At 37.4% G+C, this 26780-nt stretch overlaps 1 protein-coding gene across 5 annotated transcripts in view; it reads right to left on the bottom strand.

Moving 5' to 3' along the window:
- Positions 1-2672: 2672 nt before the first annotated feature.
- Positions 2673-26780, bottom strand: part of ATG5 (autophagy related 5) — a 76830-nt gene continuing 52722 nt past the window's right edge. For 4 of the 5 annotated variants that reach the window (XM_068677796.1, XM_068677797.1, XM_068677798.1 and 1 more), the window contains one exon: positions 2673-3671. In XM_068677796.1, the coding sequence (XP_068533897.1) occupies positions 3535-3671 (137 nt within the window). In that variant the 3' untranslated portion in view covers positions 2673-3534. Of the gene's footprint in view, positions 3672-16873; positions 17024-26780 lie in introns of all 5 variants that reach the window. The other variant, XR_011095159.1, reaches the window with a different exon arrangement.

The following is a 26780-nucleotide window of genomic DNA, read 5'->3' as shown; positions in this document are numbered from 1 at the left end:
CTCTTGCCATTTTCGTAATTAACCTCACATTGGCTTGTTCCGCCGCTCCTAAAACCCATGGTGGTGAAGTAACTGGAAGTAGCTCAGTAGTTTTCCTTTCCACGTGATTCCTAGTGCACGCGGTCCTTTGTCTTATTTGTCCTTAAGACTTTTCTTCACATTCCTGCAAGATTCCCTAATCACACCACTACGTATTCCCAGCAGTATTTGCTTTCTGCCACTAAAGCAGCACTGTCCCTGTTTCGGTCTGAATTTCTCCTTCTTGCACATGGGATCTCAGAACTGCACACAATATCCCACTAGAGAACTCCTGCAGACAAATAATTTTCCCCCCTTTTCTGATTTTTTTGTGCTTAATGTGAAGCCAGAATTACATGCGCAGCATAACACACCATTGCATGATTACCTAGGTCTTTCTACTCCTTTTCTTCTACTCCTTTTCCAGCAGAAATCCTTTATTTGTCCCTAAGCACAGTCTGCATATTCAATTCTGCACCTTTCCTAATTCTTCATTTTTCACAGTTACCCATCCTTCAAATACCAAGTATGATTTCTTCCCAGTAGGGACAAGGTCCTCGGATTTTTCTTTTTTTTTTTTCACCTGTACAAATTTATTTTCTGTGCTTTTTCCCCCCCCCAATGAATTCATGAAAAATGACTTAAAAGTAAAATAACCAATTTCTAGCTTTTAATGAAAAGGCATGGCTTTGTGTGCTGATTGACAGCGTGCTGAGTGACAGTCGGTGGTATCAAAGATCAAAGAGCACTGGAAAATTCACTCTTTCTTCATCGAATATTCAAAAACCAAAGAAGCCATTGCCAAACATGAAATACAGTGAAAACTCTGCCTTTTGCTCTAAAATTGTGCTTTAACTGGCTCACTGGATGCACTTAAATTCTCAAGGTAGAGGAATGTATGCATGTGTGTATGTGTGCGTACCTGGCACTTTTCATTAGCATTGAAATAAGTTTAGTGAGCAGTATTTTAGTTTCTGAACAATTTAGACCAGGTCTATTTTTGTTTTGTTTTTGAAGTTGCAGCATTTCAAAGTAAAGTATTTAATTAAGCCACAATGCCCCTCCTGTTGCTATTGTTATTCACCCACTAAGCAGCAGAAAGTATAGAAATGTGATTAGAATCAGGTAGCAAAGAGTCCAGTTCATTTTTGTGATGTAGTCCTTTTGTTTAGACGCATCACCTAACCAGCTCTTTAAGCAGCTTTTGCTTCTTAAGTATTAATTAAATTCTTCGTCACCCCATGACAAGAATCCTTATTTAGCTGGAAATAAGGACAGACTCAAACTTTGTTCTATTTTTTTTAATAAAGTTTAAATAATTTAATAGGAACGAGTATGTTTTAAAGCCAAGCTATTTGTTTGTTTCACGCTAGGCCTTTAAAGTTGGATTTACTAGCAAATAAGGGCCATGAGAAGAGCACTCTCTACTTAAACTGCTGGTGTAACGTGCATTAAAATAGCCAGCGACTTACCCCAGTTTACCTTCAAATGAAGGAAACAACCTTTACACTTTTTAATGTACTGCCTCTTATAACAACGTCATCCTGATTAATGGAAAAATTAATTCTACAAAAGACTTTTTTCCCCTCAATATGAAGACTACAAAATATTTGCTTTACCCACTGGCAGGACTTTGAAATTCTCCAGAATATTTAGATGTGTCTGCCTACGAAAGTTTATAAATGCCAATCCAGCACTGTACCAGGAATTCCAAACAGAACTGGAAATTAGAATAATTCAACCAAATCACCCCCCATACGAATATTATATTACAATTCTGCATAAACACAGATCAGTATGTTTCGTTTCTTTTAAAAGATTCTTCATGACCTGCAGAATACAGCTTATGCTTATTTCCCTATTACTTTTTTTTTTTTCCTTCCTTTTCCTTAATGCCATTTCCTCATTTACATTTAAAACACTACCTGATCTGTTCTATTGACATTTTTCTGCCCCTTGGGCTTTTCCAGCCTCGGTTCTATCCTCACCCAGAGAGATCCCTCCCCCATGCCTCTAAAAGAGTTTTTGTTTGTTTGATTGATTTCCATTTTGTTCTTTTTCAGCTACAGGTAAGCATCCTCCCATAAAGGGAGAACAGAAAGAAAGCAGAATGAGAGTAACAGTGGCAGTTATCGTGACATTTGCAAGCTAAAATTTTAAGTAGGAACTTCAACAGCTACTCTTTTTGATAGAAAAATGTCATGCTGTCTTCATATTTGATAATATTTGACATACTTGATAATATGGCTACTACAAACATAGCCTCGTGCCACAAACAACCAGAAACTGCAGAGAAAGCAACACTGCACAGTTTGATGAATTCAACATAATACAAAAAATGGTAGGGTCCTAGTAGCAGCTGCAATGGTAAGAAACGTTTAGAAAACAAAGCAACCCAGTAACCTAAAAATACATCTGCTAAAATAAGTAAAAATCTGTGCAATGAGATTCTAACCTTTCAAATTTCAGATTGATTGCCCAGGGACCACAGTAGAAAACTAAACTCAGATGCAGGGAAGTATTAGCTTGGAAAAGCCTCAGCTTTCCAAAACTCAAAATTATTAAAAAGCAATACATCTGTTCATCATTCTATGATTTAACTGTTTTCTGCTCTATGGGAATAAACAGCAGGATACAATAGTTTGCAACATCCGTTTACTTTTTTTTTTTTTTTTAACTTTTTAAACTAATGTAAGAAAATATTCTCACAGAAAAAAAAATAGATGAAAACAAAGAAATGCCATGACAAATCCTGAGACAAATTATCCCACATCATTGCTAGTCTATGAAAACTGGTTGGAATAATAAACATACTGGAGTATTCAGTGACAGCATACAAATCAAAAGTATTTGTAAATTATTAAGTTGTGCATGTTTTTAAATGACAAAACATGCCATGGGTTTACTTTTAAAATCTCTCACTGCTTGTTATCAAAGTTAAAAGATCATTTGCATACGAATACACATACTGTAAACATGAAATTCTCATTAAGGAAAGATGGGTTTACAGTAATTTGATCTTTTACAAAAAGCTATTGGTAACTAAATCTCTCAGTGTCTAACTTTCTAGAAAATTAAACCAATGTTTCCACTCTCAAAGTTGAAACACTACCGCTTTAGGAAATAGCCCTGTTTATTTGTTAATCAGAAATACAATCGAGTGGCATATTTCCATTTGCTCGTCGGCTGACAGTTTCAGCTTCATTATATTTTACAAGAAAACAGCAGACTTGCAGAGGTCCTGTAAATTCTTTCATATCGCAACTGAAGTTTAATTACAGCGGTGAAGAAAAGCAGCGGTGATGCAAAATAAGATCAGCCCAATTGCCCTTATCTGATGATAGGATCTCTCTTCCTGTTTGGCTTGCAGCAGTGAGGACTTCTTGTTTTGTTTCTTTTTCATTTCTTTTTTTTTTTCTGGTCAGGCTGCCTCTCTGAAGACTGACTGAAGCAAGAAGTTAACGTGTCCTTATAATTCCAGCTCGAGAATGATCCTCGTACCAATATAGCCAAGGTTCAATCGGTAGGTCGGGGAATGATACTAATGTGAAGAAAATTATCTGGATAGCTCATATGTTCGCTTAGCCACTGTATTGGTGTTTCCAGCATCGGCTCAATTCCATGAATCATGATTTGGGTCTTCTTCTCTCCATCTAATTCAAAGAAAAAGAGAAACCACTAGTATACCACTCAAAATGCACAGAAATATTAAACATTTACCTATACTTAATTTACAGTAGATTGAGTTGGTGTTACAGAGTTCAACCTTAAACAGGACAAAAAGCAGGAAATATTGGTATGGAGAAAGCTGAGATTTGTATCATCTAAAACAGAAACTTTGCGTTTAAATAATTCCAAGAAAAAGTTGGGTAAAAATGAAACTTAATGAAAGCACCTCTCTTCTTCATTAGTTGTAAGTTTTTTCCTATGGCGATTGCAGCTTGGTGTCAACACAGTTCAGGCATACCCATCTCTCCCAGGCAGAAGCCATACAAATTTTATGCAGCCCATACTTAAGATATTAGGCTTCTTAAAACTTACCAGGTAAGCTGTATTTTTAATACTTTACATGCTTTCTGCTGAAAAAGTTGGACTACATGTACTACGTCATACACATATGTAATATTCCTGAAGAAATTTTGTTTACTAGGAATAATTTACTAAAGTCTCTAGCAATACTACAGAGAGTTACTCAGAAGACTGAGTTGGCACCAGCTTTTTCTCACTTAATTTCATCTCTCGGAAAAGCTATGTTGGTAAATGATTCCCAGTATGACAAGAATATATTCTAAGAATATTTCAATTCTTTTTATTTATATTTGTCCCGGAGGATGCAAGTACTTTGATCCTTTGGTTCAAATGATGGGAACCAGCTAAAGCAGCTGACACAACTGTCACAAAATGTGAACTGAAAAAAAAATAAATTAAAATTTATTTCAGAGTCATGATATGAGAAGAGCATTTAGAATATGCTCCAAATAATGGCTGGGGGGGGGGAGGAGAAAAGAAAAGCAGTGACCTTTTTCTGTTTTTATACCATACTCTGGCATTCTCACATGGACCTACCACAGTCAGTGCTCAGAAATACCACTGCCTTCTCTAACTGGCATTTTATCCCCCTGCCATCTACAGGACAGAACAAAGCACTGTGCTGCCCACGAGTTGCATGGCAAAGCAGAACCTACAAAGTAGAAGCACCATTACTTGCTCTGTCATTCAGCTCCCCCAGTTATAGAGCAATTCCTATTTTGTAACAGAGGTAAAATCTTATTTGTGTTTGGTAGCCAAAATCATTTGACAGCTGCCTGAAAAAGTATTTGTATTTTAACTGGCTACCGATGCCAGCACAGCCCACATTATTCTAGGAACAATCATCCCTGAATACACTGTTGGCTTTATACCAGTAATAACTTCTACTGCAGAAGCTGACAGTTGTGTGCCTAAAATACAGCATTATACATTAGTTATAGGCTACCTACATATAGTATCATATTCTGTACAAGTTCTTGATTAAATATAGAAAGCTTGATTCTCTAGATGGCACAGTTATATATGTTATCATGCTAAATTAAGCATAAACAATTGCTGGCTTCTGGTTTTATTGTGGACAGGACAGAAATCACAGCACATCATGTAAAATAAACATCTGGCATTTCCAACCAAACCAGGTATTTATTGGGCTGAAAAAACTACCAAGCAGGCGTTTAAATGCCAAAAGGAAAGATCTCAGTAAGCAAGTTTTTATGCTGAGAAGCTGGCAACATCCAAATATTATCAATATGAAGTAATTGCCAAAAATATATATTTAACACTTTCAAAATAAAATCAAATTTTGGTTTTCCATAAGTTGGCCACAAAGTTGATAACAGGTATTTGCATTTCATAACATCAGTTAATTGCCAGAAAGAACTAATTTGCATACAGAGATGGCAGAAAAAACGGTATTAGTTTCCAGATTTCTTTTACAGCGACTTTGCCATTGTAAAATGGGGGAAAAACCTGCTGAGCTCTGGAGAAAACTTTAACAAGAGTTAAATTATAATCACAGGGCATAGAATTTCGTGTTACATGCCAATATAAGGGATGCATTACTGCAAAATTTGATCATACAACTTATATTAAAACAATTTAAATGTTACTCTGCATATTCTTAAAAACAATTATATTTTTCCACTTCCTCCAGATTTGAATCCTGTCCTTAAATACAACTTGTAGTTATTCATACAACTCTTTCATCTGTAAATTTAGTAAGAATGCTCTTATTAATGGGCTGAATGATGGAAACATTAAGAGTATGGTCAAGACAGTCCTCAGTTTTCTTCCTTTTCAACAGTGAATCATTTGCAATCACTCTGCACATAGACATTATCTGGTCAATTTAGTACCTCTAAAGTTTCACCAAAAAATGGCTTCTCTACTACTTTCAAAGATGCACTATAATCTAATGCCAGGCTTTTTACAAATTAAAAGAAGATTAAGAGAAAACAAAAGATTAATTTGAAACTATTCTGCTCATGACAAATGCATATTGGCTATTACACGTCCTTGTTAACTACTTCATGTGTATGAACAGTTTGGCCTTAGTCTAGATTGTGTTAGCCATTTATACGTACCTGACTGTTTTCAGCAAAAACTTGCACCACAATGGATTAAAAACTTTATAATTTGACTATCGTTTTCTTGCTACCATACAAAAAGCTTATGAACTCTTTCCTTGACTACTTTTACCATGTAACAGAATATTTTTGGATCCTTGTGCATGTGTGCGCTAACTTGATGCCTCTTGCTTTAAAATGAAATGCAGATCATCTGGTGCCCCCGTACACTTTTCTCTACCTTGCTGTCCCTTTCTCATACAAATTTTTCATTCTGTTCCTCAGCAAACTGAGAAAGTCTGAGGTCAATGAAGAATTTATGGTGTAATTAGAGTCTACATCTCTGCATTACCGTTGCTTGTGCCTTAGTATTATCTCTGAGAAAGCATCACTTCTTAATTCTTTTTTCCCCTTGAGGCTTGGCTAAAGAGATCTTATCTACCAATTCTGTATTCACTGTAGCCTTCTTCCACAAAATCTATTGTTTTTACTTCAGCATCTCCCCTCCTTGGACCATAAAGTCTCACTTAAGTTGCATTTACCTAACTTTCTTCAACTTCCACGTTGTGAATAACTTCCCCATTTTGAGTCACAACTGGAGGGCTTCTCCCATTGACGGCTCCTCCACCTTACATGTATGTAACAAAAAAAAATAATAAAAATGCTAATGGCAAATACACTTTAAAAATTGCTGAAAAATACTCATTTTCTCAATGGCCGCCTGCCTAATTAGCACTGACCATTACCAGTCTGATCTGGGTTCTGGTGGACTTGTTAGCTTCTCATGAAAGCTTCATCCACCTGGTTTGTATCTGCAACAGATCTGCATCATATTTTTATTTCCATTACTGTTTGTAGGCTTTTAGGAGTTGCAGATCGCTTTGTATGCATCTTGACATACAAAGGACTGTCCTCTGCTTCCCTACCTCATATACAAGTTGCTAAACACAAAATATATTTAAATGAGTGGCATAAGATTTAAACGACTTAATTACATAGAAGATTAATGCCATGCCATCGGACCAGGCCTATAAAAATTAGAGCTAATAGCTTCGCTCATCTGTATTGCATGGGATTCAGACCTGGTAGGATCATAACTGTCAGTACTCATTTCACAATATGCTGTAATGTAATAGAAGAAAAAACAGAATTGTCTTAAAAGAAGTGAATTAAAATCTTCTAGTCATCCCCCTGACTTTTCTCTTTTTATGTCAAGATAGAACTGGGTTACGTGTTAGGTATCAAATGACCTACAGATGGTTTCTTTTATCTTGTTGCAAATTAAGGAAGAAGATGAAGTGAAAATATCAGAAAAATGAAAGCACGGCAATAAATATTTCATAGAAAATTTTACAGTGTGTGTACACAGTAACTATTTACTTTTAGATCAGAATGTTTTTTAGATTACTGAACTGATGTACATGGGATAAATGTTTTAGCATTTATAGAAAAGCTTCAAGACAAATTAAGTCACATTCTATCAGAGTGACTGTCAAAGGAGTAAGTGATTTTCCTTGGCTTTCCTTGTGAAAATTCATGAATTCAGAAGCCACTATGAGCCCCTGAAAGTCACCAGTGGCCAACGATAAGCAGAGATTGTAAGGCTTGTTGGTAAAACTTTGCCATGTTCCATCTGCAGAAGGCACACAGGCACCTAACTGTGGTTACCTGCTGTGTACCAACATGTGCTTGGGACATTTCAGATCACTTAATTTAGATGCCCTAACTCAAGTGTTGCAACACAAAGTAGGTACCTGACCAAGGCTAATAAAGCATGCCATGCCAGAAGTTTTCCAACTCTGTACAGAACACAGAGAAATTGGCAGCTGAGATACAAAGGAGAGAAACAGATGTCTGCCTAAGCATTCCTGATCAGGAAACCACCCTGATCCAGCCAAAGAAAGCACTGGTACAGGACTCTTGCAGATAGGCATCTGCTGGAAGGAAACAGGAGATGGTGGCTGTTGCATTTCAAAAGAGTTCTTGAGAGAGGATCGAAGCACTCCTCCATCCTGAGGAAGCTTTAAGTCCCCTCTCTCTTCTTTAAGGAGAAAGCCCTAACGCAATATTCGCTCTCACGGATCCCGAGCTTCCTCTAAAAACCTTTCGGGTTCAATAACGATGGGGAGAGGGAAGAAGGGAGACAAAAAAGAATAGAAAATATGCAATCTTCAGAGAAGGTAGGAAGATGTGTAATGTCATGGTAACAAACAGAGGGTAAGGTTTTCTATTTCCTTTAACCACATAAATTATCACTTGCGAACTAAAACACTCAAAATTAGAACACGAGAATTAGCTTATTCAGCATCAATTCAGATTGTCATATGTGCCCCTGATGCAATCTAAATACACTTTTTCTACTGAATCATCTTTCTATTTAGAAAGGAAGAAATAAAGACAATGGAGGAAAGAAAAAAAAGATTGCTTCCAAGATTGAAGTGCCCAGGAACAGAATGGTGAGAAGGCACTATTTCTGCAAAGGTGCGCATTTCAGCCTTTTTTCCACCCATATTAACACCATAACGCCTATCAATGCTGCAGCTAGAAACTCCCTTTCACCTACACAAAATTCCTTAAAATTCCACTTAAAATTCCTTAATGGCATGAAACGTCTCTGTTCGGACTTGTAGCCTCTTAGCAAGCACCTGTCAGGGCAATTTATCTGGCTTAAATTCTTTCACTGATAGACATTACAAGATATTCTGGATTTAGCAAGAATTTCCCTGGAGTACTTCAGTTAGAACCCTCTGTGTGCAAGGACCTCTGCATAGCACATCCCAGAACCTGCCTGCAGTCATCAAAATGGACAACGCAGAACCCCCACCTTCTTATTCAGGCCTGCACCATTTTCTAAATTGGCTTTAGAAGCCCAAAAAGAGAAAACAGTACCCTGTACTAAAAACTAGAAATACAAATAATGTGCTTCTTGCATGATACTTGGCCACAGGAACAGATTGGACAGGACTATACTGAAAAGTATAGGGACTAAGAATAAACAAAGAAAATGTCACGTAGTAGCAGCCCTAGAAATAATGTAACAGAATTAGTTCCCAGCATTTTCTGCTGTGAAATGGGCATAAACATTTGCTTGCTTATCTTCAAAACACATCATAGGTTCTGGATTACATGATACTAAAGGTATTCCCACTGATGGGTTATACCACACAGTAGAAAAACTCATCCTGTGTTTGTGTTACAAGAAGCAGAGTTCTCCTTTTGTGGCTGTGCTATGGCACTTTCCTTTTCACCTCTCCTGCTCCTCAGATCACCAGGCAGCAGCGCAGACCTTTAGGTGCAGGCACCTTGGGCAGCCAGAACACTCCTTGACCATGTGTGCTCGAAGCTGGTGCCTCAGACATCTCAGAATCTGAAGAGACAGGCTGACATCTTCATGGGGAAAGACTTTAATCTCTTTATCATCTCTTAGGAAATTATTTACAGACAGAAAACCTTCAGTAGTTTTCTTCACACACAGCGGCAACTACTAAATCCATCACTGACAGATATTACTGACTATTTTTAAAACCTAAAGCCGAAACTGAAGGTAAGTCCCTGGCAGGCAAAAGGTGAAAATTTCCTTCTGACCACTAGATGTTTGGTTTAGCACAAAGGACTGCACATGAAACTGTGCACAATGATTTCCAAAAGACTATGCTGTTCAGCAAGCAAATAAATCCAAAGCTTCTATGTTTTAATCTGCAATCCCAGGTGGTAAGAAAGAACTAGAGAGTGGTCAGAGTCATCCCTCCCCTCTCTACAAGATGGTTACTTTAGGATATGCAGAGAAGAGGCAGCCCCAGCCAGGCCTTGCGGTCTGAAGACCTGAAGTACTCCAGGGGCTTGTGCACCAGAAGTAGAATATAAATAAACAAGCATTTGATAATTGTGCTTTACTTTGTGTGGTTTTAAGTAGGTAGCACCTCTTTAAAAACAAAACAAAAAAAAAAAAACACACCCAAAACGGCAATACTGGCAGCAAGGGTTCAATTTGATACAGGGACCTTTCAACTATTAGCACTGAAACTAATGAACAGCATTTAGCTCCTCGACAATAACCTGTTGAAAACATAAAATAATTCCAACAGCTGAAATTTGAAGTGCCAATGATTAGATACCATTTACAGGAAAGCAATTGCTTTCATTGCATGTGCCACAAAAATCACATATGCTCATTAAAATATCTGTAAACTTAAAAAATAATCTGAGTATTTATTAACATTTTCTCATTACTTTTAATTACAGTTACTTTAGCCAGATATTGTACCTTTTTTTCCTTTATAGCAGACTATTTCTTTGCTCAGCCAGCAAACCTAGATATGGAATGAATTCAACCCGTCTATAAATCAACTATTCATGCTTTGCTTTTCCTAAGTACCTTTTAAAAATAAATTAGTAGTTAAAACCTTATTTCAACTTTGTCCAATTATAAACTCTAATCATTTTGGAACACTTCTGCAATCCATTTCTAACAAGTGCATGTGTAAGAGCAACCGAAGTACAGAAATATGGTGAGATGTTCAGACTGCACAGCAGCAATGACCTCAAACGTCTCAAATACAGAAACTTGTTTTAAACAAATCTTACCTTCTCAACTAACAGATACTCAATACTTATGCAATTTTATGGGGTGAAGACAAAAAAAAAAGTTGAGGATGGTCTCAGGGCCAAACAATCATTGCTCTTTTGAATGAGCTCAGCACAAGTACTTCAGGCAGGGAACACTAAAGGTTTCTTCAGTGATACGAAATATTTAAGCAGCAATAACTTCAACGTCTAAAGTCACTATACATATTCTGTTGAGCAGGGGTTTTTACTTTTAAAATTGTTTAACTAGGAATACATTTTTTTAATCAATAAAATCTTTTCATCAATTTTCAGGAGCTTCACTCTAGTCTATTTCAACCATCACATCAAAGGCTCTTCTTACTTCCCTGCGAATGACTTTAATGCAGAAAGGACCCTGCTATTCACAGTAGTAGGTACCATTGCCATAAGTGACTCACTCCCACAGCAATCTCAACACACTTTCCACTTTGCCTTAATCGTGCATAAGCTAACAAAACCCTTATTCCCTTCCCCTCTCCAAATTTTGGGGGGTAATTATCAGTTTAAACAGAAATACAGATGATATGTTGGGTCACAACTGCCAAGATATGCTTTTCAGTATACTCTGACCAAGAATGAGAAAACGCAAAAAAATCTGAGAAGCCACCTCTAAAATAGCCTAGCCACAACAAAAGGTTCCTTCTGACCTCAAAAATGTAGAGGTTGATGTGTGACACGATGGCACAGCACTTGTCATTCCTGCTAACAAATCCTGCCAGCACTGGGGAAAGCCACTGATGCTGATTCAGGTGAAGAACTCACACACAAAACACACGTTCAACACATTGGTCAGAACAAGTCTTCTTCCTCAAAATTACTACGTATCAGGAATAAACGTTTTTCCAAACACAAGAAGCATTTTGAAGAACTTCAGTTCCTGGATGTAATCCAACTGTCCAGTACGAGTATAGATTAACAGCCGGGTAGATCTTGTTAACCGGCAGCAACCTCTCTCTCATTTTAACCATTGGTAGTAACATGAGTTCAATTGCTCAAATTGAAGGTCACAGTCTTCCTAAATACATTCACAGCTGTGGATATTTTACACAAATATACCAGGCTGCTTTTAACTATGGCAAGTTCCTGGCCTCAAGGACAATTGATGGTAAATAAAATCCAATACTGTGTATTATATTTAAAAAAAAAAATCTCTTTTTAAAGGAACATTAAATTTTAATGGACTTGAACAACCCCATGCAGATAATTTCTAACTCATTATTTTTATTTTGTTCTGCTCCAATATGAACAGTTCAATATCAATCTCTCTCCACCAAGGATTGTTTTGTCATTCACATCATCTGGCTCAATATCAACCTTCATGCCTTGATCTTACCAGAGCTCCCCATAAGAGCTACAGCATCTTAGGTCCAGTTCTATCCTTTTGGACTATGTTAACTTCAAAGAAGGCTGTTTTGCTTACTACCTGACTATAAAAGAGTAACTGTGCAAAACATCTTAAGTATTCCTCCATTGTGACACTGCCATGAAGTCCACAATCACTGATTTAGAGCTTTAAATGTTTTGAACAGTGTTATTTCTTTACATAGTTTCAACACAGGCCAGTTGGTTTATCTCTACATGATCTTCTTGGGGCATAAACACCTCCTGTTAGAGTTTAGACATTTTTAAGTCAAAGAAGAGGAAATAGTTTCCTTGTCACCATTATTTAGTATGATCACATTCCCTGGATTATATTCTAGCAGTCCTAGCTTTCTCTATCCTCAAAATGAAATTAATCGAATATACAACATCATCATCTACATTAAGTATCATCAAATACTCTGAACAAACCAAATACTGGGCATCACCCCTATTCATCATTTTCTTCATGCAATTTTTCCTCTCAGTTTCCTGCCATCTTCTACCTCAAGTCAAACCCCAGGTTAGATAGCCACAGTTCTGAAACATAACAATGTGGATTAAGTTAGTCACCTCACACAAATGTTTATCATGCTTTAGAGCAGTTATGAAACAATTTTAGAAGCAGTTATAAAGCAATTATTTGAAGCATAACACAAGTTATGCTTCAAATATCATAGCAGCCACATAGTATGCAAACATTTTTCTATTCCATTAAAACAGAATTAGAGAATAAATTATCCTCAAATACCAGTAAGTTCAAGTTGCACGTGCAGACTTTTTTTTTTTTTTTTAAAGTATTCTCCATGCAGTCCAAAACAGTAACAATAATACCATGTAAGTCAGTCAAGGGGATCTTTCATTCTATAGAAGTCCATGCAGTGGAATGGAAAAGCAGTTAGAGTATGGAATTGAAAGCTTAACTTTAATAAAAATAATAATTAAAAAAATCTTGTGTATATCATAGAAGCTTTTAATAGGGTTGTTGCAAGTAATTCCAGGCTAATCTATGACAACCCAAAAACGGTTCTCTTGAACCACTAACATGTTAGCATATAAAAAGTTTTAGAAGACCTTACAGTGACTGAGCCTGAGATGCTTCTCAAACACCTAAGCCTCAGGAAGGTTTTTTATAAAAAAAAAAAACTCAGGAGGTATTTTATAAGCAAACCACTGGAAAATATTCTTACATCTTATATTCTTCCTAAGAATGAATCCCAGCCTCAGCATCCACGCCTCAGCCTTAATACACTCAAGTTCAAAACTGCAACTTGATTTTTTTTTTCCTGCAATATGCTTAAGTTTGGCTATGCAGATGTGAACAAAGAAGCAAAGTTCAACCTAAATTGTGTTACCGTCCATTTACCGTACAAAACATTTCTATATACAGGGAACAAACAAGGTGTACATTAAGAGACAAGCATTTGAATGCATGACAAATTGAGCCCAAGTCATCCATAATGTTTCCCACTGCTGAGAGAAAGCCAAACCACTTTTAGGAGTTGTGCAGCTTTTTAAACTGCAGACACATTGACTTATGAGTTAACCCTTACATGTACCATGCCCTTAATTGAGTTTGAGGTTTCCCTTCCCTCTAAACTTTCTACAGCTGACCTTCAGAAATTAAAGCTAGTTCCGTACACAGATGGGGAGCTAAATGTAACCAAGATGGTTCTTGAAAAATGGAAATGGCTGATAAAGATTTTTTTTCTCTTTAAAGATTGCTACAAATCAATTTGCTGTAAAAAGACTTCTTGTTGCTAATAGTTCATGAGGATTTTTATAATGTCATTGTTTTCAATCATATGGTTTTCCCAAACAATTAACTATTAAATTCTCTATACAATCACGTTATATATTCCCTATGCATATGCACATGCATATACTTTTAAAGGTTTTTAATGGCATTCTTGAACTTTCAACCTCTATGTTACTACAAGTTACTATAATTCACATCATGCCTGCAAATATTCTTCAATTCTAGTGATCGTCCATCTTTTATAATGAACTTTTCGGCTACTCAAATGATAAACTATTCCTAGCAAGACAAAGCAAAGGATTGCTATTGCTGTAAAATAACAGTCAATACAAAAAAGTCCCAGCAAGTTCACTTGTTTTCATCAAGCCACAATGATAATTGTTAGTTTGTCTGCCCAGTTTAATAAATCAACCTCAGAAGTGGACGTTCAGACATAATTATAGTTTAAAAACATTTGCCTGAGAAGTGATAGGAGATACACACAGATCAGAGATCTAATGGTTGCTATTTTATGTTTTGCACCTTTCACTATTTAACTGGAGAAAAATAAACTGTTTTTGCCTTTTTAATGCTACTTCCAGCAATATTATTATGACGTTTAACAAAGTAAACTTCACAGGCAGAGTAAACATGAAAATGTAGATGAGCTTTCATCCAATTAACCCAGAAGTATGGACAATTTTGTTCCATGTCTGACAAATTCTTCAACCTCTGCTAAGCTGATCAGTAAAAACCCAGCTAATTGAATCCATCGATGTGAAAAACCACAGGCTCAAGTCTGTACTGCATACATCAAGCTGAAGGATTTCTGCTTCAGCCATGGCGGTAATAGTCAGTGGGGTCAGGTCAAAGAGGGTTAAAGTGAGTCAGGATATAGCCAAAGGAATACATCAAACACTGATTTTAAAAGGGCAATTAATCTTAGACAGAAATGCTTCCTGGGGAATGAGATCTCAATCTTAAGAGCACACTACATGATGTAGCAGTAAAAATGTACATATACAAGCTTACAGAGCTTTCATCCTGTGATCACAAACAGAAGGGGAGTGCTGTTTATCAGAGAAATACAAACCCTTGCTAAAATACTTACATTAGCTTCTTCCGGGCCCTTACTCATTGAAAAATAAATTCTTTAATGAGCAGGCAATATAGTTTGCACACATTAAATATCTTTTTCTGTACAGATACTATAAGTTCTTTTGAACAGATAGTAGATTAAAGTATTTAGAGATCACTACCACAACACAATTAAAGAATTTAGTCTTGAAAAATTTAGGAAGAGTTGATAAAAACTAATGGAATACCTGTAGGGCTCTTTACACTGAACAGTAACTTTTTAAGTAAAGTCACAAAATAGCTACCTATTTTTAATGAAAATTCATCTCTAATAGATCATTTTAATTTTTCCATAACTGAATACCAGAAAAGTTAGCTTCACAGATGATTGACTGTCATATTCTCTTCCTTTCTAGAGAGAGTTTGTCTGGTAACCACACAAAACTTTGGCTTTCATACAAGAACAAGCTTTACCTTTATTTTCTTACAAATATTCTCCAAATCACAAATAAGATGGAAAATACAATTTATCCATTGAACGTAAAGTTACCAACATCACTGATTAAAATGAGCTATTCAAGAGGGGGGGCAACCACTATTAACAAGTGCTGCTGAATCCTCATAGAAGACAGTAAGACAGAGTAAATACAGTGTTTATTAGTGGATTACTTAAGGTTACATTATTGGTAAGGCTACTACTGTTCTCATTTTTTTGTAAGTCTTTTAGTTTTGCAGGTTCTCTTGTCTCCAGCCCCTTAAGATGTTTATCTCCTGTGAAAATTGGGTCATACATATATGCACAAAGGCAGAATACAAAAAGACCACAAAAGGGAATCAAGGAAGACAGGAATAGTTGTATTCAGCCCCTCATCATAAGGCTACAGTACACAGATCTAACTTAAAGGAATAGATGTACCTCATGAAGTGGACCAGGACACATTCTCTCAACGTTAGGGCAAGTGTTCAGAGAACAGCTCATGACTAATCAGCTAAGGAAGGACAGCAGGAAGGACACAAGGAGTACAGCGATAGGAAAAGGGGGAATGGCTTTATGCTAAAAGAGGGAAGATTTCAATTTGAAATTAAGAAGAAATTCTTCCCTCAGAGGGTGATGAGGCACCAGCACAGGTTGCCCAGAAAGGCTGTGGATGCCCTCAGAGTGTTCAAGGCCGGGCTGGATGGGGCTTTGCACAACCTGGTCTGGCGGGAGGTGTCCCTGCACATGGCAGAGGGGCTGGAAATAGATGGTAAGGTACTTTCCAACCCAACCCATTCCATTATCTATATAGCTTACTAAGAGTAGGTGCCAGGCTGCTAAACCATGAACACTGATATTTTTTTTTTTTTTTCTGGGAGAGCATTAACTGGCCTAGAGCACAATCATGCCAAAGAACTGCTAACAGTCATACAGCACAAGCACCACATGTTCTAGCCCTCTTTTGTTTACTAGAATAAATAAGATTTCAACACCCCAATGACAAAATCCTGCTGTCACTGTAGTATCCTGGTTGAGAACTTCATGTTGTAAACCTTCAGAGGCTGCCTACTACCTTCTAAAAGCTCTGGTAGACTCACTGAAGTCTCGTTACATTTTTTTCACCAGTTGTAACTGGTTGTGCACTAAAGGCAGCATGCATTACACATCAAATCAACCTTACCAGGATTATGCCCCTACTGAAAAAGAGTAATTTTGAACATTCTCACATTTTCTATGAAGTTTACTGTAATAAAAATAATACACAAACTCATAAGCATATATACATGTACTTTGTGTACTTTAGTTGTTGATAACATGCTTGTTTCTGAAAGCAAGAAAACATGAGAAGCTATGAGAAAGCTTTATTTTCCTCTGTGAAGTTTTTGATGCCTTAGTCTCTCATACCAAGTGAACTGTGAACTTGCTCTGTGATCTCTTTTGGGTAAGACAGACTGATTTAGATTAGGATTCAAAAAAAATCCAGTTCTTAACTCTGCTACTGACCTCTGTGACCAGGCGCAAGCCACATCCCCTCTCTGTGCCTCTAATTTCTCCTTCCTTTTTGTCTCTTCACTCATCTTTTTTCTAAGTGATAAATTCTGTGGGAACACACTGAAGTGTCCATACAGTGCATAAAGAACCTGAGGGCTCCTCCTAAAACACAAAAAATATTCCTTTTAAAAATGGAAATGCACGACAACCAAAACATTTTGTCAAGATACTTTTGATTCCAGCAGATTTCCTACTAGAACCCAAATGTGTGGCAGGTTACAGACAAAAAACTTGCCTCGTTTCTAGTCATTTTCCCAATCCCAACTGCCTAGATTTTGAGATCCATAGCTATTCCACCAGGAATTTGGGGGTAGGACCTCCAAGCTTCCAGGAAGCGTAGCGCTAACGCAGACCTCAAAGCAAGCTGCTCTGCAGTGATACCACCACTCTTCTGCAGAGAATTCCAGCAGTGCTGGCTTGTAGCTTCCAAAGAGAATAAACTCAATTTTGAAAAAAAAAATTATTCTGCTCTGCCGAGGATTTTACTTTCTCCATTTCATACTACTACTGTTAATAATAGACTTATAAAACTTTGTTGTGCCTGAATAAAGTCATTGGCTTTCTGACAAATTTAAAGAGAATAGTCTGGAGTCTGATACTAATAAAACTTATTGGGTGGCCGACAGAATAAATTTAGCTGAAGCTTAACAAATTTCCAGAGGCTGGTCCGAGAAACGGGATTATTTCCCTATTTGCTGTACCTCTTCCTGCATTCTACTCTTTTGAATGTGCATGCAAGTGCATGCCCAGAAACCACTTCTAAGTCACACTGAACAAGCATATTATTCTTGAGATATTAGAAAAGTTGCTAAATGGAAGAGGAAAGACTAGGAAAGGGGCCGAGGACACGCAAGTTACCAAGCAGATAATCCTCGTATGGTTGGTTGAGGTAAAGTTGGATCCAACCTTAAAACAAAACTATGCTGTTTTTGCAGCAAAGTTTTTGCTGTTCCATGCAAAAGATCACAACCAGCTCCAGGCCCCCCACTTTATTTTGAGGGCAAGAACATCCTGAAGACAGAAGCCCTCCCCAAATATAAGAAGCCACATAAAGAGCAGAGCTGCCACAGCGCTAACCCTTAGATTATTTGCACCTTTATACGTAGTCATGACTAATAGCTATTAGCTCTATAACCTCAAGCCAACCTCAGGGCTTCCATCCCCTTTGAATCGAGAAGGCCTACTAAATCAAAAGTATGCAATTTTAACACAGAAGAAAGCCACAAATCTTTCCGCTTGAACTTTAAAAAAAACACAACAACCGGGCCTGATAGGTATGGGGAGGTTGTGAGGGAGGGGGGTAAAAAAATAAATTAAAAATCGAAACAAAAGAGGAAATCAGACAGTTGAAAGGCAGATACAGATGGATAATCTAAACTGATGGCCTGGCTGGGGAAAGAAAACAGGAACAAGCAGTGATTCTAGACCAACAAGGAGATAGATATGGTGACCTCTAACATGGAGAGCACCATTTTCCACCATTTTCAAGGATGCTTGGAAGTGGATTGGTTTAAATAGTGGTCTGGAGTTCAGCTCTGACCTAATGACTCTCACAGTAGAAAGGACAGTGGACTGGAAGCTGATGGCGAGACAAAAATGGATTAGCAGTAATAAGATTGGGAGCTTCTAAACACCTTTCAGTATGTCTGCACACTACAAGGCCTCTAAGCCTCCACAATACTGTCTTACCCACATGGGGAAAAAGTGTAGCCATTAAACTGCCTAAGACTGAGCAGGACTAGTTATATTTCTATATTTAGGTGGCCTGGAAAAGTACCTCAACACCGCCACCTCAATAGCACTGCAAAGCAGAAACCAGGCTGCAAAGAGCAGAAGCACCCAGCCTTATTAGCTAGACATGTGGAGCAAAAACTTCCTACGTCGGTTCCCAAGAAGCAGCCAGGATCAGGATGCTGCTGTACTGCTCTCCTTGCTTTGCCGCTCCCATGGTCCTGCTAATTCTGACCTCAGACACTTACTTCACTTCAAATGAAAGGCATTCACACTGCATCTGTTTAACTCCTCTATTACACTGTTTGTCACTTGCTTCAAAATTAAGAGCCCACACGGCAAATCTAATCGCAATTCAATTTTCTGTTTGGCTAATTTACTGGAAGTCAGCGCTTAGAAAACTGGGGGGAGAACAAAAACAATTAATATGTAGTCTCTCATACAAAATGCATTAAAAAAAGCTGAGAGTTAATTGGAAACAGTCGATCACTAATTTTACAATATCATTCAGTACAGCAAGTCTTAAGAGAAAAATCCTGGAAGTCTTTTTGATCCTTGTTTTATTTCTGAAGGAACTAATGACACTGCTGTAGAAAGAGGTCAGTTCACACAGCTTTTCTGAATGAACAACAATGCTGTGAAAACTGGGATTGATTGATAGCCTACTGTTTGCGTCATTATGTCCAAATGTTTACCATTTGGGTCTTCAAGGAAGCATGAGACAAAAATCAAAACAACCCTTACGAAGACTTCAACAACACTGGCAAATTAAAATTGTATCCAGAATTGTTTAGACATGATAGTAATGGAAGAAAACAGTTTCCTTCTGCATTATAAAATTTTTTTTTATCTTCACATCATGTACGATGTCTAAAGTTTCTGGTGGGGAAGAGGAAAGAGTCTTTCCCTCCCCCAGATTCATTCTGTTTGCTATCATTTTAACCCTTTGCATACTCAAGGCATTCTATTAAATGCTGTCTCCTCTTGCAGTTGTCCTGTAGTTAAGATCATACCCTTCCCCTAAGAAGATGAGACAACTTTTAACTTAACCCTTGGGAATAGTTTTATAGGAACCTTGTAAACACGTACTTTTTTTTTTGGTTGCTAACAGTTATTCACACGCTTCTTTTTGTTTGTTTTTTCCTCAAATTTGATAAACCTTGTAGTACAAAACTCACGCCACTATTTCTGAAAACAAGGGTCCCTTAATCAGCAGCTGGAACACCTATCACCAGGTGCAAAACAAAAACCAAATAGGTAACAATTATATTTATCCATTATAAATGACATTGACACTGTAAACATGGTAGTCTAATCTACCTAACCTCAGTAAAACAGCGGTAAATTAAGGAAAAAGAAAGACAGTAGGGAAAAATAGCCATGGTTTAATCTCCCTTTAGACACCGAACTAATTTTGTCTTTTTTTTTTTTTAAATACCCATAAGTGAAATGCTCCATCGTATCAACTGCATGATCTTATGCCATATTTGTAGGCAATAACATGGTCTTAATAACATCATCTCTTCCTTTCCTGTATACGAACTATAACTAACCAGTCTAAGAGATCCCAGGCAACATAAAGCTTCATCTCAGCCTCCATAACACACCAAGTTTTGTTATGAACAGTAGTAACATGAAAAAAAGAAAAAAGAAAGACTGCCTTTCTAGAACTGAAATTGCTGCTGACAGCTCCAGTTAACTTCACAAGGACTGTCCAATTAATACAACCACTTTTGTCTGTGCAGGTGGCATCCAGAAGTACAGGAAAAGAAATGAGAAAAATTTACAAGCTGTGGCATGACTAATCAAAATAATCTGATTCTAACCCTGGAGTTTTCATGAATACCCATTCCAAGTGAGCATTCATGAAAACCAAGCTGAACTAGAAAAGACATCTGTTATGGGCTTAGATTCAGAAAGACATGGTACACAGTCAAGAGAAGTAAAACTAGGAAGTTTTTGACTGCTGTCTGGAAAGGATCTTCGTGAAATTTTTGGATTATGAAATAGTGGAAGAAAGGAGGACACTGGAGTATTTTGTTCCGGACTACCCTATGTAGCTAGGACATTTGATTTCTTGGAAGAAGCTGAAAAAAAACAAACAAGAAATCTGAACTGGGAAATAGAAGAATGCAGATAGACAGTCCCTAAGTAAATGTTTCAGGTTTTCATATCCAATAGCACAGAAAATGTTTGGAAAACTCTAGGAAACTGAAGCACAGATAATCAAACACCACAGGACAAAAGGATGGAAAACAAGAAGAAAGAAACAAAGCAGAACTGACAATAACTACTTCACTGAAATATCTGGATCTATTTTCACTACATGAACAACTAGGTAGAAACAAAGGCAAAACCAGAAACAAAGCATCTCCCACCCTAATAAGAGACTATCACGACTGATAACTAAACACAAACTGTTTAATATGCTCAAGTTGCATAAATTGTGAACGTTTACCTCAAAAGTCTTTGTAATGAAATTAAATTGCTTACCTTCTGGTAAGGTTTCCTAGTAAGTTCTAGGGAGTCAGGAATCAGTAGCGCAGGAAGAGCAACTTAGCACCTTTAAATATTTACCTAGACAACCAAAGACCTCTCCAGGTTTGATCTCAATTGAACTGAGCCTTTAGATGAATTTAAGTAAGCAATATTTATGAAATTCAGTAACAATGCAATGTAATGATACAGAGCACAGACTACCCATAGCAAAATTTCAGACTGAAGCATCTTTCTTTTATGACCTGGAAACATCACTGATAAACTACAGCTTCTAATTACAATAGCTAAAAAACAGAAAATGAAGTGTCTTAGATATATTACAGTAAGCTGCAATGGGGAGGAAGAAGAGATTAGCTAATTAGTCCGGGGGATGGGAACCTTAATGTCAGTATTTCTTAAACATGACAAGTAGGACTTCACTGCTTCCCAAACTTGTTGTCAACACAGGAGGATCAGAGTGACAAAGAAAAAAAGAAAGATTTGAACTAACTGGGATGCATCAATATTAACGGCAAGGTGATCAATCAACATTTTTGTATAAGCAAGTAGCTAAACAGCTGGCAACAGCAGAAGAGACCTTCCTTAGTCAGTTAGCAGCTGTCAGACAGCCACCAAAGAACATGGACATTAAAAACTCAAACTGAAACTTGGGGATGGCCTCAGGCAAGATGTTTTCGGAAGCAACAGCGCATTAACGCCACTGTACAGATGCATGAGTGAGAAGTGATGAACCATTCTGATAACCCACGTTTAATACAAATGCTGACTAGAACAGAATAGAAGGTGGCTCTAAAAAAATAACTTACTGGAAGAGGGCTAGTGTGTGGTCTGACACTACGTTAATCTCAGTGTAAGAACAGGATGCCAGTCCCAAACTTTCTTCTACCTGATGACTTGGTCTTACTGTTTCTGCTGCCCCACAACTGCAACTGCTGCCTGTGAACCAGCTAAATATGCACCAGGGAAAAAGAAAGACTGCTCAACTAATAGAAAATAACTGATTTAACATATTTGCTATCTACATACTCAGGTAGAAGAATAGAAAGTATTGTTAGATCAGTTCTAACCTAGTTTTCCAGGAGAAAGGAATGTCCTCCTACTGCTGTACTGTGAGGTTAAAGAAGCATCTTCTCTGAAGGTCTTCTCCACATTGTATTATTTTTAAAGACATCTACTACCTTGACTGGTAGCAATTCTTTTTCTAGAGGTAAGAGGTATTCTTCAAAGCAGTCTCCTAACATCACCCACCCTGCTTCCTAGCTATTCAGTGTTCTTTTCTCAGCAGCAGAGCTCTGTGGGATGCAGCCTGCTATGAAATAATTGGACAGCTTTCACAAACGAGCATAAGCCATAGAGAAAAATAAGTTTTTTTTTTTCTATTTTCAACGGAGTGGAAAATATTCATATTGGTTAAATTGCCAAATTTTAAGTTTTCACACCATACTGTTAGGACACTGTTCATCTTTAGGATACCATATGACTTACTTGCTCACGATATAATTTTGTCTTATTCAACTTACCTATATAGCTTCTATGAAAATTAGTCAGCTGACGTAAAATGTGTCATCTTTAATGTAATAAATTGCATTATATTTGCCTCAAGATCTGGGTTGAAGGAAGTGACTTGATTATACCTTCAGAAAAAAAAATTATGACTGAAAGATAATTAATCTCCTGGAAGATGTAAATATGTTTTGGAGTCTCAAGTTGAAAGTTAAAACAAATCCATCTATACTTGAATCAGGATGCTCAGATGAGAAAAATAATAAAAAAAAAACAACACACCAGGGTCAAGCTATTTTACCTGTCCTCCACCAGACAGAGATAAAATGAATAGGATTTTTTCATTGACCTCAAAAACGTGCATATCTAACCTCATTACATTCAGAGAAACTGCAGGTAACTACAGTCAACTTAAGGTCATTTCAGAAAGTTTTAATTAACACACTGGCTTCTTGGTGCTTGTTCTATTGCAAAGTACTGCTTTTCTTCCCACTTTCTCAGCATTTCTAGTAATGCGTAAATTGCTTGATAGTGTTTTGACAAATGGGTTGCAAACTGCTGTGCACTCCATGACAGAGATTAAGCTATTTAGCAACCCAGAGAGGTGTGCACCATACAGCATTAATTAAGTGGGGTAATATACACATAATTGAATAAAGGACCAGCTTGAGGAGAAACAGGGAAGTATGGGTTGCGGATAATAACTGCTCAAGTTTTTTTTTTTTATTTTTTAGACAACTTCAATATACAATAAAAGCCTTGAATAAATAGTTTCATAAGCTAATTTAAATAAAATGCAGTATTTAAACAATTACCCACAGCCTGTAACAGTCCAAAGCAATACTGACACGGTATTTTACAAGGAATATTTTAACTATGAGTGTTTTAATGTCACCATGCAACCTGTTCTACTCCTGACAACGTCCTTAACATAATGTTTTCAACAGTTGCTAATCAATGTATATATTAAATCCACATACAAATAAATACGTTATTTTCATTGAAATATTTTTTCTCAGCACAGTTGAAAGGGAGACTTAATTACATCCATGTTTCCTAAAGCAAAGACATATAGACACCATGGGTGGTTCTTGAAACCATTCCCTTCCTCTTCTTGTGGTGGTCCTTAAGTATCTGGCAGCAGGAACAGCTCACATACATGGCTACAAACGCTGAGTCTGAAAATCATATATTCTCTGTGTTCCCACGGCACAAAGCTCAGTTACGGATGTCACCATAGACAAGCCATCACCACAATTACCATGAAGCTTCCAGTTGAATGAGAAGTCATTGGAAAAGACAAAACCATAGAGGAAAAAGGGAGAAAAAAGTACAACAGATGGAGGAAAATGGAAAGAAACAAAAGCTCACACAGACTGTGCTGCAGTGACAAGAAGATGCAGCTAATGTCACTGATGCACTGATTTACTAACAAAGGGGAGTTTAAAAAAAAAGACTCAAATTATCCAAATTAGTTTGAAAATAAGAGCGAGAAAGGTTGAAAAATTGCTCCACCAACACCTACTGTCTTCAAGACTGTCTTTGATTAGATATTACTATATTTTCTTTGTTCACAAAAATCAGGTAGATTCTGAACTTTGATAATTCTGAATAAAGTCTGAAGATCCTAATGTGGAAAAAAAGTTTGCCATCATTTTTTAACATACACTTAACAGTGTATGTTATTTTATCACATTATTGTAAATACCTCAACTGGAATAAATTTAAATTATAAATACAGACAAAACATGTTTACAAGATCAATAATTAGAAAATATCAAAAATGTCCAAGGACGTTTAAATTGTCAATTTAAACAATCTTGAACAGAGGCTATTTTTATTTCAGAAACTTTCAGGAAGTTTTTCTTGTGGCAAGAGATGGTATTATCTTTTTATAGATGACATATTAGACCAAAAAAGACAGAAGCATACTTTTTTTTTTTTTTTTTTTTTGGAGGAAGAGCAGAAAAGTGATGAGAAGCCTGGAACTTGACTGCAGAGATTGCCTGGCATTTGTACAGTCAAAGCCCCAGAGCTCTCACTGATTCCAAGTACAAATGATCAAGCTGTTCAGTAGCACTCAAGTTATTCACTACTTTCTTGGTACTCCCATCTGTAAAATGGGTGGTTTCATAACTCAGCTTGCCTAGCATCACATAAGAATGAATTCATTAGGGGAGAACTGAATCCAACTCCCAAGGGCAGTATTCAGCTGCCTTAATCATAATGCTTCCTGAAGTACATTAATCCCCCATCCATCATTGCAACTATCAGGAAAATGATTTTTCACTGCACAACCTAGACAGTAAGATGTGCCTAGCCTGTTCAGGAAGACAAAATTCTCACAAAAAAATAGGCGAGGTGCTAGAGAATAATTACAAATTGTATAATGATCAGCGGGCACGTATACAGAAATTAAGATTGGACAGGCAGTCCACAATATTGACAACTCCCAAATTTCAGGGATTCAACTTCAAATGTAGTTACATTCATTTGAAGGAAAACACCTGTGCATAGCAACCCTGGTTTCCAAAAATGCTTGCAAAATAAATTCTCATATATCCATGAAGCAGTCAGAAGCCACTCAGCCCTACAATCTCCTCTGCATTTTGAGCTGATGGGGCATGTATTGACAGATGTAGCCTGTTAACCTCTCAGTGTATCAGAGAGGAAATGAGTTGACTGAGTGGAATTCATGGAGACTGCAGCAGCACACACATGCTGAGGTTCAGCAGCCTCAGGAGTCTGTTCCACCTGCTGGAAAAGGAAGAATTTCATCCAAGGTATGGGCACTAACATTTCTTCAGGCAAAATGCAAAAGTGGCACTATGCAGTCTGGTGAGTTAGTGGTTTGAGTGTTTTTTTCTTTCTCTTTAATAGCTCAGTGTTGTAGTACAGCATGACCATTTAAGAAGGTACACATCACATAAGAATAGTGAATGAGATGAGTAGATTAAGCCAAAAGAACAATCAAAGCTCTTTCTCATATTCTGAGACTGGAAAGACACTAATGGTGACTGGCATATCAGGAGAGAATCCTTAGAAACTGAGGAGATACTGCATGAAGGCGAGCACTATGAATGTTTTTAGCAGAATGAATTTTAAGATGAGCAGACGGAACGGGACATACTAAAAGAACTGTGCCGAGCTAAGTCTAAAGGGTGTAAGAGAACAGCAAGAAGCAAGAGTAAGGCCAAGGCTAAAAAAGCCTTAAAGGAATATGTAAGATTTACATCAGTGAGGATGAATGTCATTCTGGGAGTAGCACTGGGAGAGTCATTGGAGACTGTGTATTACTGGAACACAGTAAAAGTAGAAGAAAGTTGTAGAGATGATTATCACAAGTCAGAGGAGCCAGATCAGACTGAACCAAGGTGCATGTAGGAAAAGGAAGCTGCTGACTAGACAGAAACCATCACTCAGATGAGTTGTCCTTTTCTGTTCTTTCCCTTCTTTTTGACCTCATCTTCTACCTTTTCTCAGTGGGCTAAAATAAGCAGATTGCTGATTATCTCTTAGGTCCTCTCCCTCATTTATTGGCCAAGTTGAATCTCCAGTGAGCAGCGCAAAATGGACTGAAGCAGTCAAGCATAAACCAGTGCTGCTCTTCACACCTTTTGTGCACTGACCTTCCCTGTGCATGTTCCTCAGCAGTAAGAATCACATGCACCATCACTAGGTTGTCACAGGCATCCAACTTTTCAGGTAGTTTTCCATAACTGATTCTTTCTCTATCATCCCTCAATTTTGCCATAGTTCCATTGTTTGATATCTGACTGCCTATGCACCCTTATCTTCTCGTTTGGCCAGCACAGGACACTCTTCTCAGCTTTGAATTCAACTTGGTTCTCCAAACAGTTCTCTGGGCCACCTGAATCACCTCACCAGCAAGGCCTCCAGCCCCATACTTTCACAGACTCCTTATTCCATCTCAGTACACGATCCACTTGAAATGTGCTTCTTTTCCTCCCTCATCCTTTTATCATCTCATATCCCACTTACTCTGTCCAGGTGTTCACAGTTATTATGTCATGTTCTGGCTTTTGCCCCAATCTCTTTCATCCTACCACATTGTTTATAGTTGCCCTCCCCACCACAGTTAATGACTCCCAGATCTGTCATTTTT

Source organism: Anas acuta, chromosome 3 (assembly GCF_963932015.1).
Source record: "Anas acuta chromosome 3, bAnaAcu1.1, whole genome shotgun sequence".
Lineage (NCBI taxonomy): Eukaryota > Metazoa > Chordata > Aves > Anseriformes > Anatidae > Anas > Anas acuta.
Note: the sequence above shows the minus strand (reverse complement) of the source record. Positions and strands in the feature narration are given on the sequence as shown.